We start from the raw sequence: 18,266 nt of genomic DNA, 5'->3' as shown, positions 1-18,266 counted from the left end.
GGAAATAATGGACCCGCAATGTGTTGGTGTGACTGGAACTTTGTTTTTATCTTCAAACAAAACACACAGGCAGTAACTTGCATGAACATCAGTTATGATCATGCAGGATTTATCCTTAAGTGAAAATACAATCACCCACCTAAATTGCTCCTTTCAGGTTTAAACAACAGAATCTTACATAAGAGTGTTTGCGCTAATGGCCAACTTGCATTAAAGTAAAGGCATTAAAGTATTTTTGCAATTTTAAGCAATAACTTTTAAACAGAAAGATCTAAAACTTTCTCTATACTGTGCAAAAAAAGAGAGTAAAGCTAGACTACAATTTAATATATTACAGATGTTTTGTTTACTATAGTTAAAAGACACATTTTTAACAACCTTAATCCAGTTTTTATTCTGCTGGACAACAATACTGTACACAAACCCATTTTCCAGTTTCTTAATGAAAACTACTGCAGTAGTCTAATTCAACATTCTTACAATAAATCCTGCTTTCATGAAGGTCACAGTGGTTGATGGAAGTTTCAGAAAAAGTGTTTGTTTTTGTTTGTCATGATTTAGTTTGCGGTGCTGTTATTTTGTTCAGTCCATTCATTTTAATTAATTGCATGTCTGTTGTATAAAGAGCTACACCAATGAAACCTAGTTGATGAAACAAAGTATACATTTTTTCCCAATTTTTTTTAATGCAAAAATACAAAGCTTTTGCAATAATTAGAGAGTTAATTAATTCTATTTATATAGCCATATATAAATCATTTTACAGCAACCTTTAATATGTTTACAGGAAATGCAAATGTATAACTACTAACCTCTGGAAAAAATCTATATCAGCTATTGTTTATTTATGGCGTTATCACTTATGTTTCCTATTTTAATGTATCAAGATGTGTTTTTTGGCTTTAGCTGGTAGGGGTGCGTGTGTGCGAGAGACATTGTGTAGCTCAAACCTGAAAATGTGGCTGAACCTCAAATCAGGCCACTCAAAAAAAGCCTTGTCCTTGTTCAAATATAAAAAAAAAAAAACGATACTCAAGAGAGGTGGCTACTGTTTTTCTGTTACCCTCCTGCTGTAGGTTTTGGTTCCCTATGAGAGAAACTGGTGGGTTTTTAAAAGGATGACCTAGATTCCTTTTACTTTGGCGTAGCGCAGATGATACTGTAGGGGGCAGTGTTGAAGCACAGTCTGTTATCATTACTGCACCGCCTGTGCTGCATGGGAGACCGCCTTGGAATACCAATGAATGTGGTCTTTTTTTTCTCTCTCTCTCTTTTTTTTTTATCAGCTCAGTCTCTTTTTATCTCTCCTTGTTCACTCACTCGATCTTCATCCCAGTTCTTCCTACTCTTTTCTTATCGCTTTCTTTGCTTTCAAATTCACCTGTTTTCGTCCTTCCTTGTGCTTATTTCCTCTCAGTCTGTCTCTTTTAACGTCTGCCTGTTTCCCTCGCTGCTTTTGTCGCTGTTTGAGTTGGGGGCTGTCAGCAGGTCTGAGCTGTGCAGTCATTTGTCACACGACTGAGGGGAAGAAACATCTTTTATTGATGCTGCCCTCTTGTCGCTCTTTTTTGTATCTCAGTGTCTCAGGCCATTTGGTTTTTGCCCTCTTCACAAGTGTCATCTTTGCTGTTACTGGGGACTCGTCTTTTTATGTTTCTTACAATCTGTTTTTGGCTGTTTGTAGAAGAAGGTTCAGTTCTCCCCCCTCAGTGACGGCTGTATGACAGCTATCATTATTATTATGATGATGATGGACCCTATCAGAAACAAGATGTTACATCACTGTTACTATTATTATTCACAAATCGACCTTCAGACATGAATACAGCACAGCTATGAGACAAATGGATCTGAGCCATGTTGGATGAGTTGCTATTTATCATTACCTGAAATTCAGGTCAATAAAGATAAATCATGCTGCTGTGGCTATTTAGATGACAGACTTTGAAAAATCACCAGGATACCCCCCACGCATCACATCATATAAATCTGCCTTGTCATTCCCCCTTTATTATACATACTATGAGATTTCAAAACTATATGGAAAAAGGGGAAAATGCAACAGGGACCTGGTTTCATTTTTAGCTACTTATACTATGGGACTGAGCAGCTGGAGGACCAGGTCCACTGTCGTATCTTTTTATTTGTGCGATTTTTATTCATTTATTTTTTCCCCAGTTCTATTTATCTAATTTATGGGTCTGCTCTGGACTTGCTAAATGTTCAAAGATGGTGTGATGAAGAGCTGAAAACATCCAAGTTTTTCATCACAAAGAAAGGAGGGAATGAGTAATGATGGAAAAAAAAAAATAACTAGCTGTTGCACACAGTCAAGCGTAAGTTCTTATATCTGTTTATACATACGTACTTATGTACATTTATTATGAATTTTAGCCAAAACTAAAGATTAAGAGGTTTAAGATTAAGAGATCACATTGTGGAACAGTCAAAAGGCCCCGAGTTGGTGACTGGTGAGGCAGATTGCTGTAATAAGGTCTCAACAGGTCCATTAAACATACAGGAGCCTGGCCGTGTAGGGCTTTATATGTAATTAAAAAAACATTTTTTAAGTGCATTTCTGCTTTTCCTTTTTTCCTTTTGGATGCTAATGAAAAAAAGCAAGGACAGACGTGATGTATGGCCATCGGCTAATTTGTTAGCAACCTAGCTGCTGTGTTCTGAACTATTGAGAGGACTGAGCAATGAAAGTAAAAAGTCTGTTGCCATAATCTAGTGTGACAAAATTAAATTGTCTATAATGTGTGTATTAGTTCCAAGTTACAGGAGTACATCCCCAATGCTCTAAATGGCTATTAAGTAAAAAATAAAGATGTTTATGTTAATAGTGTTATCACACGTGAAGAAAATGCACTAGTTACATCCTCAGAAATCTTTGTTGCTGACCAGCAGTGCACGCCTAAAGATATTAAGTTTGCTGTTATATGTTCTTTGCTTAATGAATGACCATTTGTGATCCATTTCAGATGTTGACAAACTAAAAATTTGTCAGTCAGCTGCCTGAATAACTGTTGAGTCATTGCAAATCTACATCGTTCTATCGCCTGAAATTGAAAGTGTTTGTGGTTAAAGTGCACCTACATTTAACAGTAGCAAATTAATTGGTAAAAGGAGTCTTTGGTTAATGATTTATCTGGATTGATGCTCTCCACAGGTGTGATGGGAAATTTTGAAAAGCAAGAAAATTACAAAAAAACTAAAACCAACGTGATTTTCTATTTTGTCTCTTAGATAATACCACACACAAGACCTACATCATGATGGAGGCCAGACTGGGGGCTCTGTTTAAGTCAGAGAGCGAGTATACTATCCTTGACAAGTGAGTACAAAGGCTATATAAGTGAAGAAAAAGATAAAAAGTTCAAAGGATTAAAATGTGCACACTTCAGTCTGTTGGCACCAAAGTGCAGCAGTCTATTGCTGAGCTACTGGGGAAATAATTTCCCTTAGGTGAATATACTGTACAATACAGTCCTACTTTATTAACAAGAAGTCAGCTAGCAACCAGAGCTGTGAATAAAGGGTACACAAAATACGAGCCAGCAGCTGCTGTTTCTTTTTGTTAGGAGCATTTCTAGATTTGTGCCCTGATTGCTGGTGTCATGACTTATGTTAGTTGCCTTAATTTGCTTTCCAAAATTAAAGCTGTTTCAGCTGACAAATGCTTCTGAAAAGCAATAAAGAGAAACAAACCGTTTTGTGTTATGTAGTTACTGAAGCATTTCCAGATTTTTATTTTTTGTTTTTAGTCTCAATTTCATTGGAAAAAGCTGAAGTGAAAGTCTAGATAGCAATACATGATTGTTTTGGAAATATAGTTGTTATTATATAATTATAGTTATTTATGTAATGTTAACATTTTGTACTTGAAACCCAGCTGCTGCCTTTTTCAACGAGTAAGAAACTTGTATTTAATGTTTCTTTTCAAAGGTTTTTTGTTGAGTTATGACTTCTCTTCCAGAGTGGCTAAAATTTGTAACAGCCAGATTAGGAGAGGTTGTATTTTACCAGCTGAGTGTTGTTCTTTGCAGCGGAAAGGGGAAAAATTCCAATTTCTCAGCTCACTGGATGAGTCTGGAGCACAGGGAAAGGACATAGCAGAAAAAAATAAAGCATAGTGAGATGACGAAAACAAGTGAGTGAATAAAGACTACAGAATTTACTGAAACCTGATGGAGCAAATTTCTAGGCATGATTTATCCCCTCTCATCCTGTATATCAGATAACTGAACCGGTGATGTAAACAAGACAAAAAAAATGTCCTTCCTCTTCTTCTTCTTCCACAAGGACAAAACCCTTAAACACAGACACAGACGCCTTTATTTGAACTATGATTACAGAAACGGTGCGTCGGGACTGTCTCAGCTGCCAATATGAACGCAGCCCGTAAATGGAGATCTCACAAAGATCCTGAGGCAGTTTCTGTCCTTACCAAGTGAAATCAACTCCCTTTTTAAAAAAAAACATTTAACGTCTATCCTTTACTGTGAGATAAGTTATAAAAACTGTATCGTAAAGATGATTTGTCTGAATTTTTTTGTGTGAGCCTGAGAGGTGAAATTCAAGGCTAAGAACGTCCTCAAATTACTCTCCGCTGCTTCTAAGGCTTAAACACCATTACATAAAGCTACTGCTCACAGTTCTAACTCAAGGTGACTCAAATAAGTCCATCAACATGTTGTTCAGCTCCTTTCTTCTCATTTATTTTGTGCGAGCTCGAGAGTTGGAGGGACACTGTTTAGAAAGATTTTGGTGTGGAAAAACAAACTGGTGTCTGGATTTAAAAAGTGGAATCAATATGAGGAAACCTCTTTTGTCCTGTGAAGCTGTGCTTGTACAGCTTTTCTGCTGGTTTGTGTCTGCAGTAATTATGAATTAAAGTTATTGTAGGAAGGTTTCAAGTGTTTTATTTGCTTTTTAGATTTCCTGGTAAGACACTGAAAGGGAAAAAATACAAGCCTCTTTTCCAGTACTTTGCAAAGGTTAGTGCAGTTTTTCTTCCTGGTTGTTTCACAGTTATGTCTAATGTTTTTCATAAACTAAACAGTATGCCTGTCTTTAATTAACACAGCACAGTGACACCTCTATTTACATCTAAATGCATCCATGAGTTTGTATTGTTGCTGTACTACTCACCCTGTCCTCACCCTTCATCTAATGTTTTTTCATTTTTTTAATTCAGTGTTCAGAGAAAGGAGCTTTCCAGGTTTTGACAGATAACTATGTCAAAGAGGAAGAGGGCACAGGAGTGGTACACCAGGCACCTTACTTTGGAGCTGTAAGTAGGATCTTTTTTAAAATCATGCAACTGTGACAACATGCAATGCTCATTACATAAGGGGGAGCTGCAAAAAGTAAAATTAAATGTTAAAGAAGTGTTGCTCTTGGTTTGTAGTAATCATAAAAAGCAGAAAAATTAAAGGTTCAACTGATGAGTTAATTCATAGATTCTTGGGATGCTATTTTAAACAATTATCTTATGAGCATCAACATCTTATGTGGATTTATTGGGTGTTTTTATCTGATTGTAAGATGCTGTGTTTCTTGCCTGATAATTTAAATTCTTTTAATTAAATGTATGCATTTAAGATGAGATGAAATGAGCACACACATTTTCCAACTCATTTCAAGTTGAGGTGTATTGTTGAGGAGTGTTTGTTTTGAGTGCTACGGTATCAGTGTATTGAGTCCAATGCAGTAGTGCTATCAGATGTATTGGGTCATTGCTAATAGGTTAGATGCCCTTGCCAAGGTTAGACAAGTGCCCCAGTGGCTATAGCCAGCTTTGAATACCAACCAACCGTCTTAGCTTTCTGTACAGCAATCTCTGAACTGTTAACAACACCCTTGTAGTTAGCATCTCATTTAAATTTGCATTTCATTTTTTAATTTACTTAGTTGTCACAATAATTTTGATTTTCAAAAAAGATGAAAAAGATCTTCTTCAGTTAATAATAATACCATATCAAAAACAAGCACATTAGCTCTGAAGTTGTACAGTAAAAGGGAAAGAACTGTCAATTTACATTCTTCAAATTGTATTGTATGACTAGATGTGAAATGACCATGTGGCACATCTGTCTTGGGTTTTGACAGGCTGTTTGAATACAAATTACATCTGCAGCCGGACAGTGCTCAGATCTTTCATGCATAGCTGTCACATACCAGCAGTGCTTGTTTCAACACTGCAAAAAGTATCCAGCTCAACAAGGAATTTAATATGGAGTCATAACATATCTTTACACTGTCGAAACTGGGTTCACTTTTGGCTGCACCTATATGCAGTAATGGAATTGTAAAACGAGCTTAAGATGAAATGATCAACATTAAGATTGTGTAGTCTAATTTATTTCATTTACATTTTCATTACATGTGACTTTGTTATAAGTGGATATTTGTGACACACAGAGAGAGATTAGATGGATGGATGGAAGCATAGATAGATGGATACTTTAAATGATCCCACAAGGGAAATTATTTTGTTACAGCAGCAGGATAAATAACAAAAAAAGTAGTCTACAATAAATAAACAACAGAGTTAACTTGAAAGTGCCACAGGCACTGCATAAGGGCCTTATACTAGGCAATGCAAAAGTTTATATATACAGTGAAAAAAACAAAAGTAAAACTGTAGTTGACATTATGCAAGAGGGTAGTGCAAATTGTATTTGTAAAATAATAAATAATAAATAATATGTATAATATAAATCTAAGAAAAACAGCCGTGAAAAGGTATAATACAGAAGACAATATTGATAATAAAGATGCCAGACCATGTCAAACCCATCTCTAAACTGTAATATTATCTCTCTGTAGGATGATTATAGGGTGTGCACTGAATACAACATCATCCAGAAGGACCAGGCTCCTATCTGCCCTGTGGACGCCTCGGGCTGCTTCACTTCAGAGGTCACTGACTTTGTGGGACAGTATGTCAAAGTGAGTGACACTTCATGCATTTACATGTAGATTAGATTAGCAAACATTGCATGTATTCTACCCACAATAGGAGCCGCTGATATGATACACATGATAAATATTTAAACATTATTGATAGCTGGATTAATTCATTGTTTCATTTTCTGCCTTGTCACTTCACACTCCTCAACTGTTCTCCATTTCCTCCATTTGTATCTTGAAAATGCATCTTTTCTTAATAGACTTCTCTCTTTCTAAAAGATTTCATGATATGTGCCAAATTTCTGTTGTTAGTCCTCTTTAGAAATATGCTTTAGATATATTCTCTTTAGCTATACCTGCAATAAAATGTTTTACCTTTAACTAATTCTTAACTCAAACTGTCTAAATGTGAAGTTGAGGGAATCTGTGTCAGAGCAGTCTTCTGGAAAAACTTGCTGCCAAAGCACATTGTCATTTACCAGCGCACTGGATAGCCTCTTCAAGTCTGTCACACCCAACTAGAGTCCTAAGAGAATAATGAGTTAAAAAGAGCATTCATATATGATCTCATCACTATTTCACATCCTGGTGCAAAGGCCAGGGAGTGACCTGCCTGGCCACTAACAATACAGTGTTAGCTAATAAAGAGTGTGCAGCCACAGTTCTCCGAAAGTCAGTCATAATCCACTTTTGAAATGTGTTAAAGCGTAGCGTGAGTTTCAAGGGTGTCTGAGACATTCTTTATTACTGCATAAAAACTCAGAGACAGTCTAGGGGACTGTCAGTCGCAATATTTGCTACACAAGAAGCCAAAACAGCAGCCACTCTTCTGTAAATTGAAAAACAAAGCCGGTATCTTACACAACATGAGAGCTGCATCTTACAGCCAGAAGAGTCTGCAAGTTAGCAGTGCCAGCAGAGCGAGAATTCAAAGTCCGTCACCTTCCCGGTGCCGTGGAGCTTCTTATGACAGCCGGGGACGCTCGGGTTATCGTGGGACTGCCATCGAGGTGGGCACAGAGATACATCAGCACCATGCCAATGAGAAAGAGGAAATGCAGGAACTCAATGTCAAGTTTGCCGGATACATTCAGAAAGTTCAGGCGCTCGAACAGAGAAATGCTTCTCTTCAAGCTGAGCTAACTGCCCTGCAGAGCCGCTATAAGGGAGGCCCCACGGGCATCGGAGAAGAATATGAGCTCAAATTTAAAGAGGTGCGAGAGCTAATTGAGGTCCTGACTAATGAGAAGGGAGCAGCTGATATTGAACGTGGCTACATCGAAGAAGAAGTAGAAGTTTGGAGACTTAAGCTGGAGGAGGAGCTGGCACTTAAAGAAGAAGCAGAAATGATTCTGAAGGAGTTTCGTCAAGATGTTGACAGTGCCACGCTGCAGAAGGCTGAGCTGGAGAAGCGCATAGAACAACTGGTGGCCGAAATAGAGTTTCTCAAGAAGCTGCATGATGAAGAAGTGGCTGACCTCATGAAGCAGATTGAGGACTCAAAAATTAGTGCTGAGATGGATGGCGATCGCCCTGATCTGGCTGCTTATTTGCGTAACATGCGTGCAGAGATAGAAGCTGTTGCTGCTCGCAATGTCCAAGAAGCAGAGAAGTGGTACAAGACCAAGTTTGACAATCTCAAGGACCATGCTGGCAAACATGAAGAACAGATGAAAACCATGAAAGAGGAGATCACCACCTTCCACAATCAGGTGACAGATCTTCAGAATCAGATTGATGGTCTGAGGGCTCGCAATGCCGCCCTGGAGCAGCAGCTGGAGGACATGGAGATCTCCCACATGGATAAGGTGGGGAACCTAGAGAGCGTCATCGCTCAGTTGGAGTCTCAGCTCTGTGATACAAAACTGGAGATGACCAAGTATCTCCAAGACTACCAGGAACTGCTGCACATTAAGCTCAAGCTGGATGCAGAGATTGCAACCTACAGGAAGCTGCTGGAAGGAGAAGAGGAGAGGCTGGGAATTCCCAAAGATGTCTAATTACATGGGAGAGGTTCAGCGGCGAGTTTAAAGAATGGTCACAAAGAGGATCCGCAGAGTATCATGGAGTTTCAAGATCAGTTCACTCTATTTCTTACCCTTCTTCTTTCTGCAGGCTTTTTAAAAATGTGTTTTTCTGAGCACAGATGCCAACACTTCTCCTGACACTTTACCTAGACATGACTCCACTAATCAGGTGTTATAAATTTTGGGTACATATTTTTTGATATGAACTCTGCCTGCATCATATAAGGAAGAGTTTTGATCTATTCTTGTAATCTTATATGTATGCTTGTGTAGTTTTGGATACTCTGTGCTGCAGACAAATTTCCCCTAACAGTTTATTGAGATATAAGACCCAGCCCTTTCCTACCCCTTATTTGTCTGTGATCATATTGTCCTTATGTATTCTCAAAATGATCTTCATTCCTATTCATTGCCTTCCCATAACTCTTGAATGTTTGGTGGGTTTTTTTGGAGTCCTCATTTCTCCTCGTTGCTTTCCTTTGCTCATGCTTATGCAGTACCCCTGCTAAATTTATCTTCTGTCTTTTCTGACAAGTCAGCCCCACTGTTCTACCTTCTCTGTTATCACTTCCCTTTGCTACAGTTTGTCACTTTTTGCCATCACTGTCTCTCTTTATGAAAGTTTTGGACCCGTCTGTCTTCTAAATGAAACACTCAACTCAAGCAAAGCAATATATAATCATAGTATTGTGACTGATCTTTACAGCAACTCCAGTTAATTCTGAATGTTTTAACAAACCTGTTGACCATTCACACTAATGTTGACCAATTTAATAAAGATTTAAGTGTGTGCATACAAAATATTAGTAATGAATGTTCTTTAACATGTTGTCATTTCCTAATTTGTCTTTTCCTACAAATAATAAATTGAGTAGACAAACAAATGCCCATTTAATACATAGCAAACCAAATCTCTCACGCAATTTTTCCCTGATAAAATAGCATTCACAAAAAAAGGATAAATTGTTTTTCATAGCAATTCAAAAATATAAACACTACAAAGAGTGTTTCTGATTATTTGCCACAAGTTCTTATCGAAGTCCTAATAGGAAGACTGAGTCTTTTTTTTAATGCATAATTTGCTTTTCTTCTTTTAGTGGATAGGTTTCACATGATTTTTGTTATTCAGAGCATAAAATTTGGTCTGTTTGTTTGGAGGTGTCAGGGCAGGGTCGGGTTAGGACCGTTATCTTGCACTTAAGAAAACCCAGATTTTTACTATGATTTTTCTTCAAATTCAAACGATGCAGAAATAGATTGGGCTCATGTGGTGTTTCTTTAGAAATAATGTTCTCACAGTCCTCCTTCATCATTTATAGCAACCTCTTTATAAAGGTGATAAAATGCAGCATCTGACCAAGTCAAGTCCACTGAATTTGGATTCTTTTTGGTATTTTCTATTCTTCATTATCCTGTAAATAAACTGTAAATACTGTGGGTGTCACAACGGGACTAACTTTTATGCAAATCTAAACTTTCACCCTATATTATTTTCATCTGTGCAAACTGGGTTTGGTTGTGTAGCTGGGGTAAGTAAGATGCACAAACACAGAAAATAAATGAGTGTTTTGGAACCTTATATCAGATGCAGATTAATTACAAAGAAATCACAAGCATGTGGGTAATTTTATAACATACTGCTTAAGTCTTATTTATGTTGAATTGGCCAGGTGGTGAAATTATTTCATTCTCTCAGTGCCAAATTTCCTGTGCATCTTCACATCACAGGTGTATCTTCATGCTTTAATGAGCATAGGTCAGGACACAACAAAATTTATCCCTGGGTGAAAGAGGGGTGGGAGGCTGGCATGGGAACTCTCTGCAAAGAGGTCACGGCCACCTGCCAAGCACTTGCTGAAAAGTCATATCTATGAGCATCCTGTGAATTGCACTTGGCTAGAGGGACATAAAATATGGGATGATAAGAACCCATATTATACTGTTTGCCATAAACACTGAGCTCCATTTTTCATAGTTGTATGGGTAGACTGACCTTGGTTGCAAAATTACCTTGGATTTTCTGCAAGAAAAGTCATACTCATATTGAAGTTTCCAGAGAATTCCTCTGATCAAGGTCTATTTCACCAAGTATTAAAGGTATGGTAGCCCTGAAGTGTACTGAAAATCTTCTAAGAAATAAAATGTAAAAACTGAAAGTTGCTCAGTAAACGTCCCATAATAACATGCTATTAGGATATGTGAAATATGTTAGGTAGAGACAGTTATTATTGATATAATACTATGGAGCATAATATAATGTAGCACTGCAGATATCAGTTATTTCAGTAATAGAGTATTCAATCGATTATTCCTTCAATTTGTCGAGTAATTGGAGAAAAACTTATTTTTGTCTTATTAATGAGAAATAACAGTTGTTCAAAATGAATTATTCACTGGTTTCCATTTTAGAAATACACCAGTGCCTGCCCGAATAAAGGCTCCGCCTCTTTGCTCTTCATCCTTTTTGTGTAGACGGACTCTGGCTCCACATTAAACTGCTCACATGGTGACAACTGAGTGCCATGGAGGTGTGGATTAAACAGATCTTTCGAAGCAAAGAAATTTGCACCAATGACTTTCTATAATGAAATTATTCAAGTTACCCGATGAATTACTGCAGCTTTAATTGATAGAACTAAACTTTAAATTATTTCACTATTGTCCACTGTATGGTGACCTTGAGAGTATCAAAAATGGACGCAACTACTGTCACCTGTCGGTTTGTGAAGTCCAGCTTCGAAGCTGCAGTCATCTTCTTGGTAGCAAACAGTAGATGTGAAGAGGAGGGGAAGAGACTGTGAAACTGCATGCTCATTGGCTAATGGTTTGTGCCACCAGTGAATAGTTCATTTTGAACAATGGCTTGTGCCATTAGCCAGTGAGTGGCTCTCATTAGCTAATGAACGTGCAGCTTCATAATACAGATAATCCTCCAGTTTGCTACCAGATATGACCAAGATTTACAAAATTGACTTATTTTTTTTATTCAGTATAATCCAAAATAAGTGACTGAGCCCTTAAGGTCAAGAGGAAACTGTTTACAGAGGCCAGGATAGACCGCTGTTTTCTCATAGACTTCTATAGGACGAGAAGTTTTTCTGCAACCTCCATCTGGTGGTCATAGATTGATACAATGCTTGTTTAAGGCTTTTCCACGTTGACATCATTTGTCTTGCCCGGAAGCTACGTCTGTCTTTTATACTCTCTGTGGTCTGTAATAAGGACTCGATTTAATTCTGTCAATTTATACAGTGCATAAAATGACATTGTGTCAATTATTTTTTACTATTAAATGTTTAACAATGCTAAGATATTGTGTTTATGTAATATTTATTTATTGTGAAAAAAAAAAACCCAGTGCTGCAGGTTTTAAAAAAAAAAAAGAAAAAAAAGACGATATGACACAAATAGTGTACTTAAAAACACAAATAAAACGTTCACTGCAGTTTTCATTCAACTAGATACAATTATTGCATGATCTGAAGTGTGTTTACTGTTAGATGCTTATTCATTAATTGATTAATTCATTTTTGTGCATAGGTGCAAAGAGCAAACCTTACAGTGATTTTATAGAAGTTAACTTTGAAATGAGCTGAAGAGCACTGGCAGATCTCCATGGATTTTTTTAACTTTTCACCTTGCAGCTGTGATGTACAGATGTACTACTCCAGACTCTTTCAGTACGTTGTGACATGACAGTTGGCTGTAGTTTAAAGTGTAAATGCACACATCTGTCCATGCCTAGCCAGCTGAAATCTTTGAACCTAAACGACATTGACATGTGGCTCTTCAGCCCTATTCTATGCTATAAAGCATTCTCTAAACAATGTCTCATGTTTGGTGGTTCTGTTACAGGATGCTGACAAAAATATCATCAAGTGGCTGAAGGAGAACAGTCGCCTCGTCAATGCCAGCACCTACAAACATAATTACCCCTTCTGCTGGAGGTGAGACATGTACAGAATTCAAACTGAAAAGCTAATGTTACCTCCAGCATCCTTTTCTGTGTCACTCAAATGAACAGCTTAAATTTTTGCCTTTCACCACGGGGCTTTTAAAGCACCAGTTGAAGAAAAACTCAAACTTCTGGACACAGGAGATTTTTGTCACAAATGTTAAGCCTGACTCAATTAAATATTTTCTCTTTGAGTGCCAGTGGCCTTATTTTGTAGTAGAATGTGTTAGCATGCAGGAAAGGGGTGTTCATATAGAGGTTTGAGTGTATTCACTGTAACATTGGCTTTGTGGGGCTCTGTGCAAGTCCAACATCACGTACAAACCATCAGGCACATGTAGAAACACACAGCTGTCTGTGGGTTTTTGTTTTTTTGAATTGACTAAGTGACTTTCTGACTTTGAGCAGCTGCACTGCGACCTGAGCAAGATTAGTTTTTGTTTTAACCTTTGTGCGGTGTTTTGGTCTTTCATTTTCAGTATTTACCAAAAGGAAAATTATGCGATTTATTTAATTTATACAGCGCCAAATCACAACAACAGTCGCCTCAAGGCGCTTTATATTGTAAGGTAGACTCTACAATAATGCATACATACATATGTTATTTGTTACTTTGTTCTTTTTTTCGTCCAAACTTAACACTGTCACTGTCAAGCGCTCGCACAAGTACAAAAAATGAACACCACACAAAGTTAAAGTTTATGTCGTATGCCTCTTTGGTCCTTTTTTTTTTTTTCTTTCTTTTTTTTTTAAAATCTGCTGTTGTTTTTTCAGATCTGACACCCCACTCATCTACAAAGCCGTCCCCAGCTGGTTTGTCCGAGTGGAGCACATGGTGGAGAATCTACTGGACAACAATGGAAAATGCTATTGGTAACTTTTTTTCTGAAAAAATGATAACTGGCTTGGAGGCAGTGAAGTGGCAGCTGTGAGCATCTTGCCAAACAAGTGTTCTTAAAAACCATGCCAGACAGCAGATAGAGTCCCAAAACAATTACAGCCCTCCTCTGCACTACTAAATCAAGTTATTGGACTGTCTCTGCAGAGCAGCTATCACTGGGTATAGTAGTTTTGAATGGCAAAGAATTAGATTTTAAATAGAAGTTGTTTTGATTGTGTTTTTTTTCTATATCTGACATGGCGTTAAACTCTTTCTCAAGGAATTTTAACATGAGTCAACGGGGACTGGTGGTTTCTGTAAAACATTAGCATGATGCTAATTGCAGTGGCAGAACATGGAGAAAACGTAGGCATCAGCATGATGGCTTTGCTAAGTGGTATTACCCCTGGTGCTCCCAATGCTCTTTTCTGAGCCACAGTAGCTGCCTCCAGTAATGGGACTGTCAAACTGAGATGAATGACTAGCCGCTAGGAAGGTGAAGACGCCCAGACACACACATACAGAGAAGCTGAGACAAACGCACACACTACTTTAAAGGCTACGGTCCTTATCTAAGAGGTACTAGTGTTGCAGGTTTTTTAGGAACATCTAGCTAAAGGTTATGTACAGTAGAATAATCCTTGCTTTGGCTACTCTAACGATTTATAAGTTATGGCCAAGATTATAATAGAAACACCTGTGATTATAGTGTAAAACTATTCGCCACACTACAAACTGCAGCCTCCAACTTTATCATATGTTTGGATCAACATGTGTTTAAACCGTTTCAAATATGTACTGAACATGTTTAAAATGAGAACCCTAACAAAATTAGCATTTATTATAGATGAGCACAACTGAGATAATCGTAAGTGCTGAAGCTAGTGATTTAAAACAAAAAAATTGTTTATTATTTGCATGTTGTTATGTTACTCAGTTATGTCCTCAGAAAATAGTGAAGAATTTGTAACCCATGCCTCCATTTTTTAATTTATTTATCTGTTTGTTTGTTTGGCAAACATCATCCCAAAAAAGCAACTTAAACAAGCTCCTTATCAAAATTTTCATTTTCTGTCAAATTGTTTTAGCTCTGGAGTAAAAAGTAAAAAGTTAAAAGGTGTTTGAACGACATGCAACATTGATACTAACTTTAACTTGGCTGTGTTAGTGTGGCTGCACTCTTATTTCTTATTAGGTTGATATTTTAAACGTATTTTTATGTATAAATACATATTAAAAATATAAATAACCTTCTTATTTTTTTATTATTAGACTCCATTTTCAGACTCGAGTTCTTGTCCCATAAAGGCTGTCTGCCTGTCAGTCAGGGTTGCCAGCTCATCAGCTTCCTAATGAAAGTAAAGTCCTTGTAGAGTTCAATACATCTATATAAAGTTCATATTAGCTGATGAGAGGCTTAAAAAAACTTGAGAAAGCAAAGTTCTAAAGTGCTAGTTAATGTATTCTCCAAGTGATTTGTTCATTTTATCTCAAATGGTGCAGCGCAGACAAAGGCTAAGTGTCTTTTCAGAGAGCTCGGTTTGAATTCTCCAGATGCCCGTCTGTCAGAATAAATGAACGACTAAATTTTTGAATGCTCAAAGGGTGGCTGATTTCTTTTGAGGTTCAAGGTGCAGACAGCTCGGCCACTGACATGTGAATTTAGCACATTATTTCGTAATAGGTAATCAGCTTAGCCTGAAAAGACTTGGGTTAAATACATTAAGAATCAAGTATTATATTTCTAGTTCATTCGATTTTTTTTTCCTTTCTTGTCTGTGTTTTTTTTTTGTCTTTCATTTTTTCAGGTATTCATTGAGTTCATTCATTCATGTGCTCACTGACACACTTAATTCTTAGTATTTGTCTTTATTGTGACAAACGTATAAAAACCTCCTAATTCTAAAAAATGTAGCTAACTTTAGCTACACTACTTATTTAAAAATAACATTACTTTAACTTTTAAACTTGAGCAGCTTTTGAGTGGTTTTCCTGCTTAACCTTAAAATTTGGACATTCATGATAGACATACTCGTTTATAATAAGAAGTGACCTTTTTGGGAACATGGGCTAAGGACTTTGCTTTGCAAACACTCAATAATAAGTCTGAATTAGTATAGAAATTATATATTTATTATAGCGTTCTGTAATACCTATACAGTGGGGAAATCTTGAACTATACATAAGGTACAACCTTATATAGTTGTGTGAAATATACCTTGTGTAAATAATCAGGAGTTTGAGTATTTTGTTGCTAGAAGTTGGTGCCATTTACTAGTGTAAAATTGATCGCAAAGAAGTCTAGTGTGCTACACTAAAAACCTTGTGATTGCTCTGCTTAATTGCTGGTTGCCACAGTTGCCCATAGTTTGCATGGAATACGACGACTTTACCAATTTCAAAGTAACTGCAAACGTATTTGCTGCTGGTGCTTTTATTTAGGCCAACGTGCTCTGGTTTGTATCACACTTTTGTCAAATTTCAAAACAGCTCAGAGACTAAAGTCTGGAGAGTGTGGGGGGCTACCAACCTGTCTCTAGGCCTGTGTGACTGAGGCCTTCCAGTTTAATATTCCTGTTTGTTGATCCATGCATTTTCTTAGCTAGTTATCTAATGAGGATCAGAGGTCCAATAAAGCGTATCCTAGCTAAAGCTGAGTGATAGCCAGGGAACACCCTGAATAGCTCACTCGATCATTTTAATAGACCTTTGCACTATTTTGCATTTTTGTAAACGAGTCAAACCACCAGTTATCAGTATGCTTTTACATAGCTTTGAACTGATTAGTTGAGCCTTGTCCCTCTGTCTTATTTAACCCCCCCCCCCCCTTTTTTTTAAAATAACTCTTCTGTGTGTCTCGAGCACAAGATGGGACACTTTAAATTCTACATTTAGCATGGATAAGGGGTGGAGGGCGGTGGTGAGCAGCAGCAGCAAAAGGAAAAAAAATCATTAAATTGATATATTAGGAGCCTAAATAGAAATGCCTCCTACAAATGGGAATTGATGAACTCTTTGCTTAGCGTGTGGATCCTGAGGCCAATATATCCCCCCCCCCTTCAATAGCCCCTTGCACTGTTCTCCTAAGCAACACAGACTACTGCAGCGAGAAAAGGGGACAGAAAAAAATGAGCGAAAGAGGGAGAGATTTGGAGATAGTGGCAAAATAAAAATGAAAGAGCAGAAAAGGGGTAGAAAGGAGAAAGATGCCTTGGAGGGAATGTTAACCTTTGCAGTTGAGCTTCATAAAGGGGCAGTTTTAAGTTTATATCCTGGGCTGAAAATAAGGAGTAGTAAAGATGCCAGCAAGGAATAATATTTTCTTGTGAGAGACTGTGTTGCACAGTAATATACAGGGTATGGGTAAGTTTGTGTCTTGAAGAGTAATGTATACAGTTTCCATATAATAGACCTTAGAGGATATTCACAAGTCTAAAATTTAATTTACACATCTCTTAAAATTTCCTTCCCTGCTGGAGGCCATACAGTTAGTTACAAAACGGATTTGTCTTTGACTGCAGTGTGTCAGGAGGCTCTGTATACATATGATCATCACTTTGACAGGCTACACCATCAAAGTGGTAGAAAACACTTTTATCAGTTTTGCTGGTTCTAGTTGCTGGAAGCTCATCAACTCAGAGCTCAGTAACTGTTGAATTTTTATCAAAATGTAGGATGACTTAATAATTTTAGGTTAAAATGTCCTTCACAGCTTTTGTGTTCATTTCATATTAATATACATTAGATTATCAAAAGTATTCTCTCATCCATCCAAATTGTTGAATTCAGGTGTTCCAATCATTCCTGTGGCTGCAGGTGTTAAAATAAAGAACCTATGCATGCAGTATGCTTCTACAAACATTGGTGAAAGAATGGGTCGCTCTTAAGGCGGTGAATTACAGCATACTGCCATAATAGGATCCCACCTGTGCAACGAGTCCAGTTGTGAAATTTCCGCGCTTCAAAATATTCCATAGTCAACAACAATAACTCAGCTATGGAGTGCTAGGCCACGTAAAATCACAGAAAGGGGTCAGTGGATGCTGAGGTGCATAATGCCCAACCTTCTGCAGAGTCAATCACTACAGACCTTCAAACTCCATGTGGCCTTCAGATCTGCACAAAAACAGTGCACAGAGAGCTTCATGGAATGGCTTTCCATGGCTGAGTAGCAGTAGCCAAGCCTTACATCATCAAGCGCAGTGCAAACTGTCAGATGCCGTGGTGTAAAGCATGCCGCTACTGGACCCTAGAGCAATTAAGACGTGTTGGAGTGATAACTTTTAATGCTTCAGCATACTGAGAATTTTTGGACAATTTCATGCTCCTGTGTTTGTGGGAACAGTGTGAGGATGGCCCCTTCCTGTTCCAACATGATTGAGCACCAGTTCACAAAGCAAGGTCCATAAAGACATGGATGAATGAATTTGGTGCCCTGCACAGAGTCCTCAACCTCAACATGATAGAGCACCTTTGGGATGAATTA

At 37.6% G+C, this 18,266-nt stretch overlaps 2 protein-coding genes across 2 annotated transcripts in view; both read left to right on the top strand.

Moving 5' to 3' along the window:
• Nucleotides 1–18,266, top strand: part of iars1 (isoleucyl-tRNA synthetase 1) — a 60,208-nt gene that overhangs the window by 11,532 nt on the left and 30,410 nt on the right. Inside the window, exons 8-13 of the mRNA XM_063473984.1 lie at nucleotides 3,250–3,337; nucleotides 4,940–5,000; nucleotides 5,201–5,296; nucleotides 6,835–6,957; nucleotides 12,801–12,892; nucleotides 13,675–13,773. Of these exons, the coding sequence (XP_063330054.1) occupies nucleotides 3,250–3,337; nucleotides 4,940–5,000; nucleotides 5,201–5,296; nucleotides 6,835–6,957; nucleotides 12,801–12,892; nucleotides 13,675–13,773 (559 nt within the window). The remainder of the gene's footprint in view (nucleotides 1–3,249; nucleotides 3,338–4,939; nucleotides 5,001–5,200; nucleotides 5,297–6,834; nucleotides 6,958–12,800; nucleotides 12,893–13,674; nucleotides 13,774–18,266) is intronic.
• LOC134627082 (vimentin-like) lies at nucleotides 7,286–9,602 on the top strand. The gene has a single exon (XM_063473009.1). It carries the CDS (start codon nucleotides 7,785–7,787, stop codon nucleotides 8,916–8,918), a length of 1,134 nt encoding a protein of 377 aa, XP_063329079.1. The 5' UTR covers nucleotides 7,286–7,784; the 3' UTR covers nucleotides 8,919–9,602.

Source organism: Pelmatolapia mariae, linkage group LG5, assembly GCF_036321145.2.
Source record: "Pelmatolapia mariae isolate MD_Pm_ZW linkage group LG5, Pm_UMD_F_2, whole genome shotgun sequence".
NCBI lineage: Eukaryota > Metazoa > Chordata > Actinopteri > Cichliformes > Cichlidae > Pelmatolapia > Pelmatolapia mariae.
The sequence above is the reverse complement of the archived record's forward strand: the minus strand, read 5'-3'. Positions and strand labels throughout refer to the sequence as shown.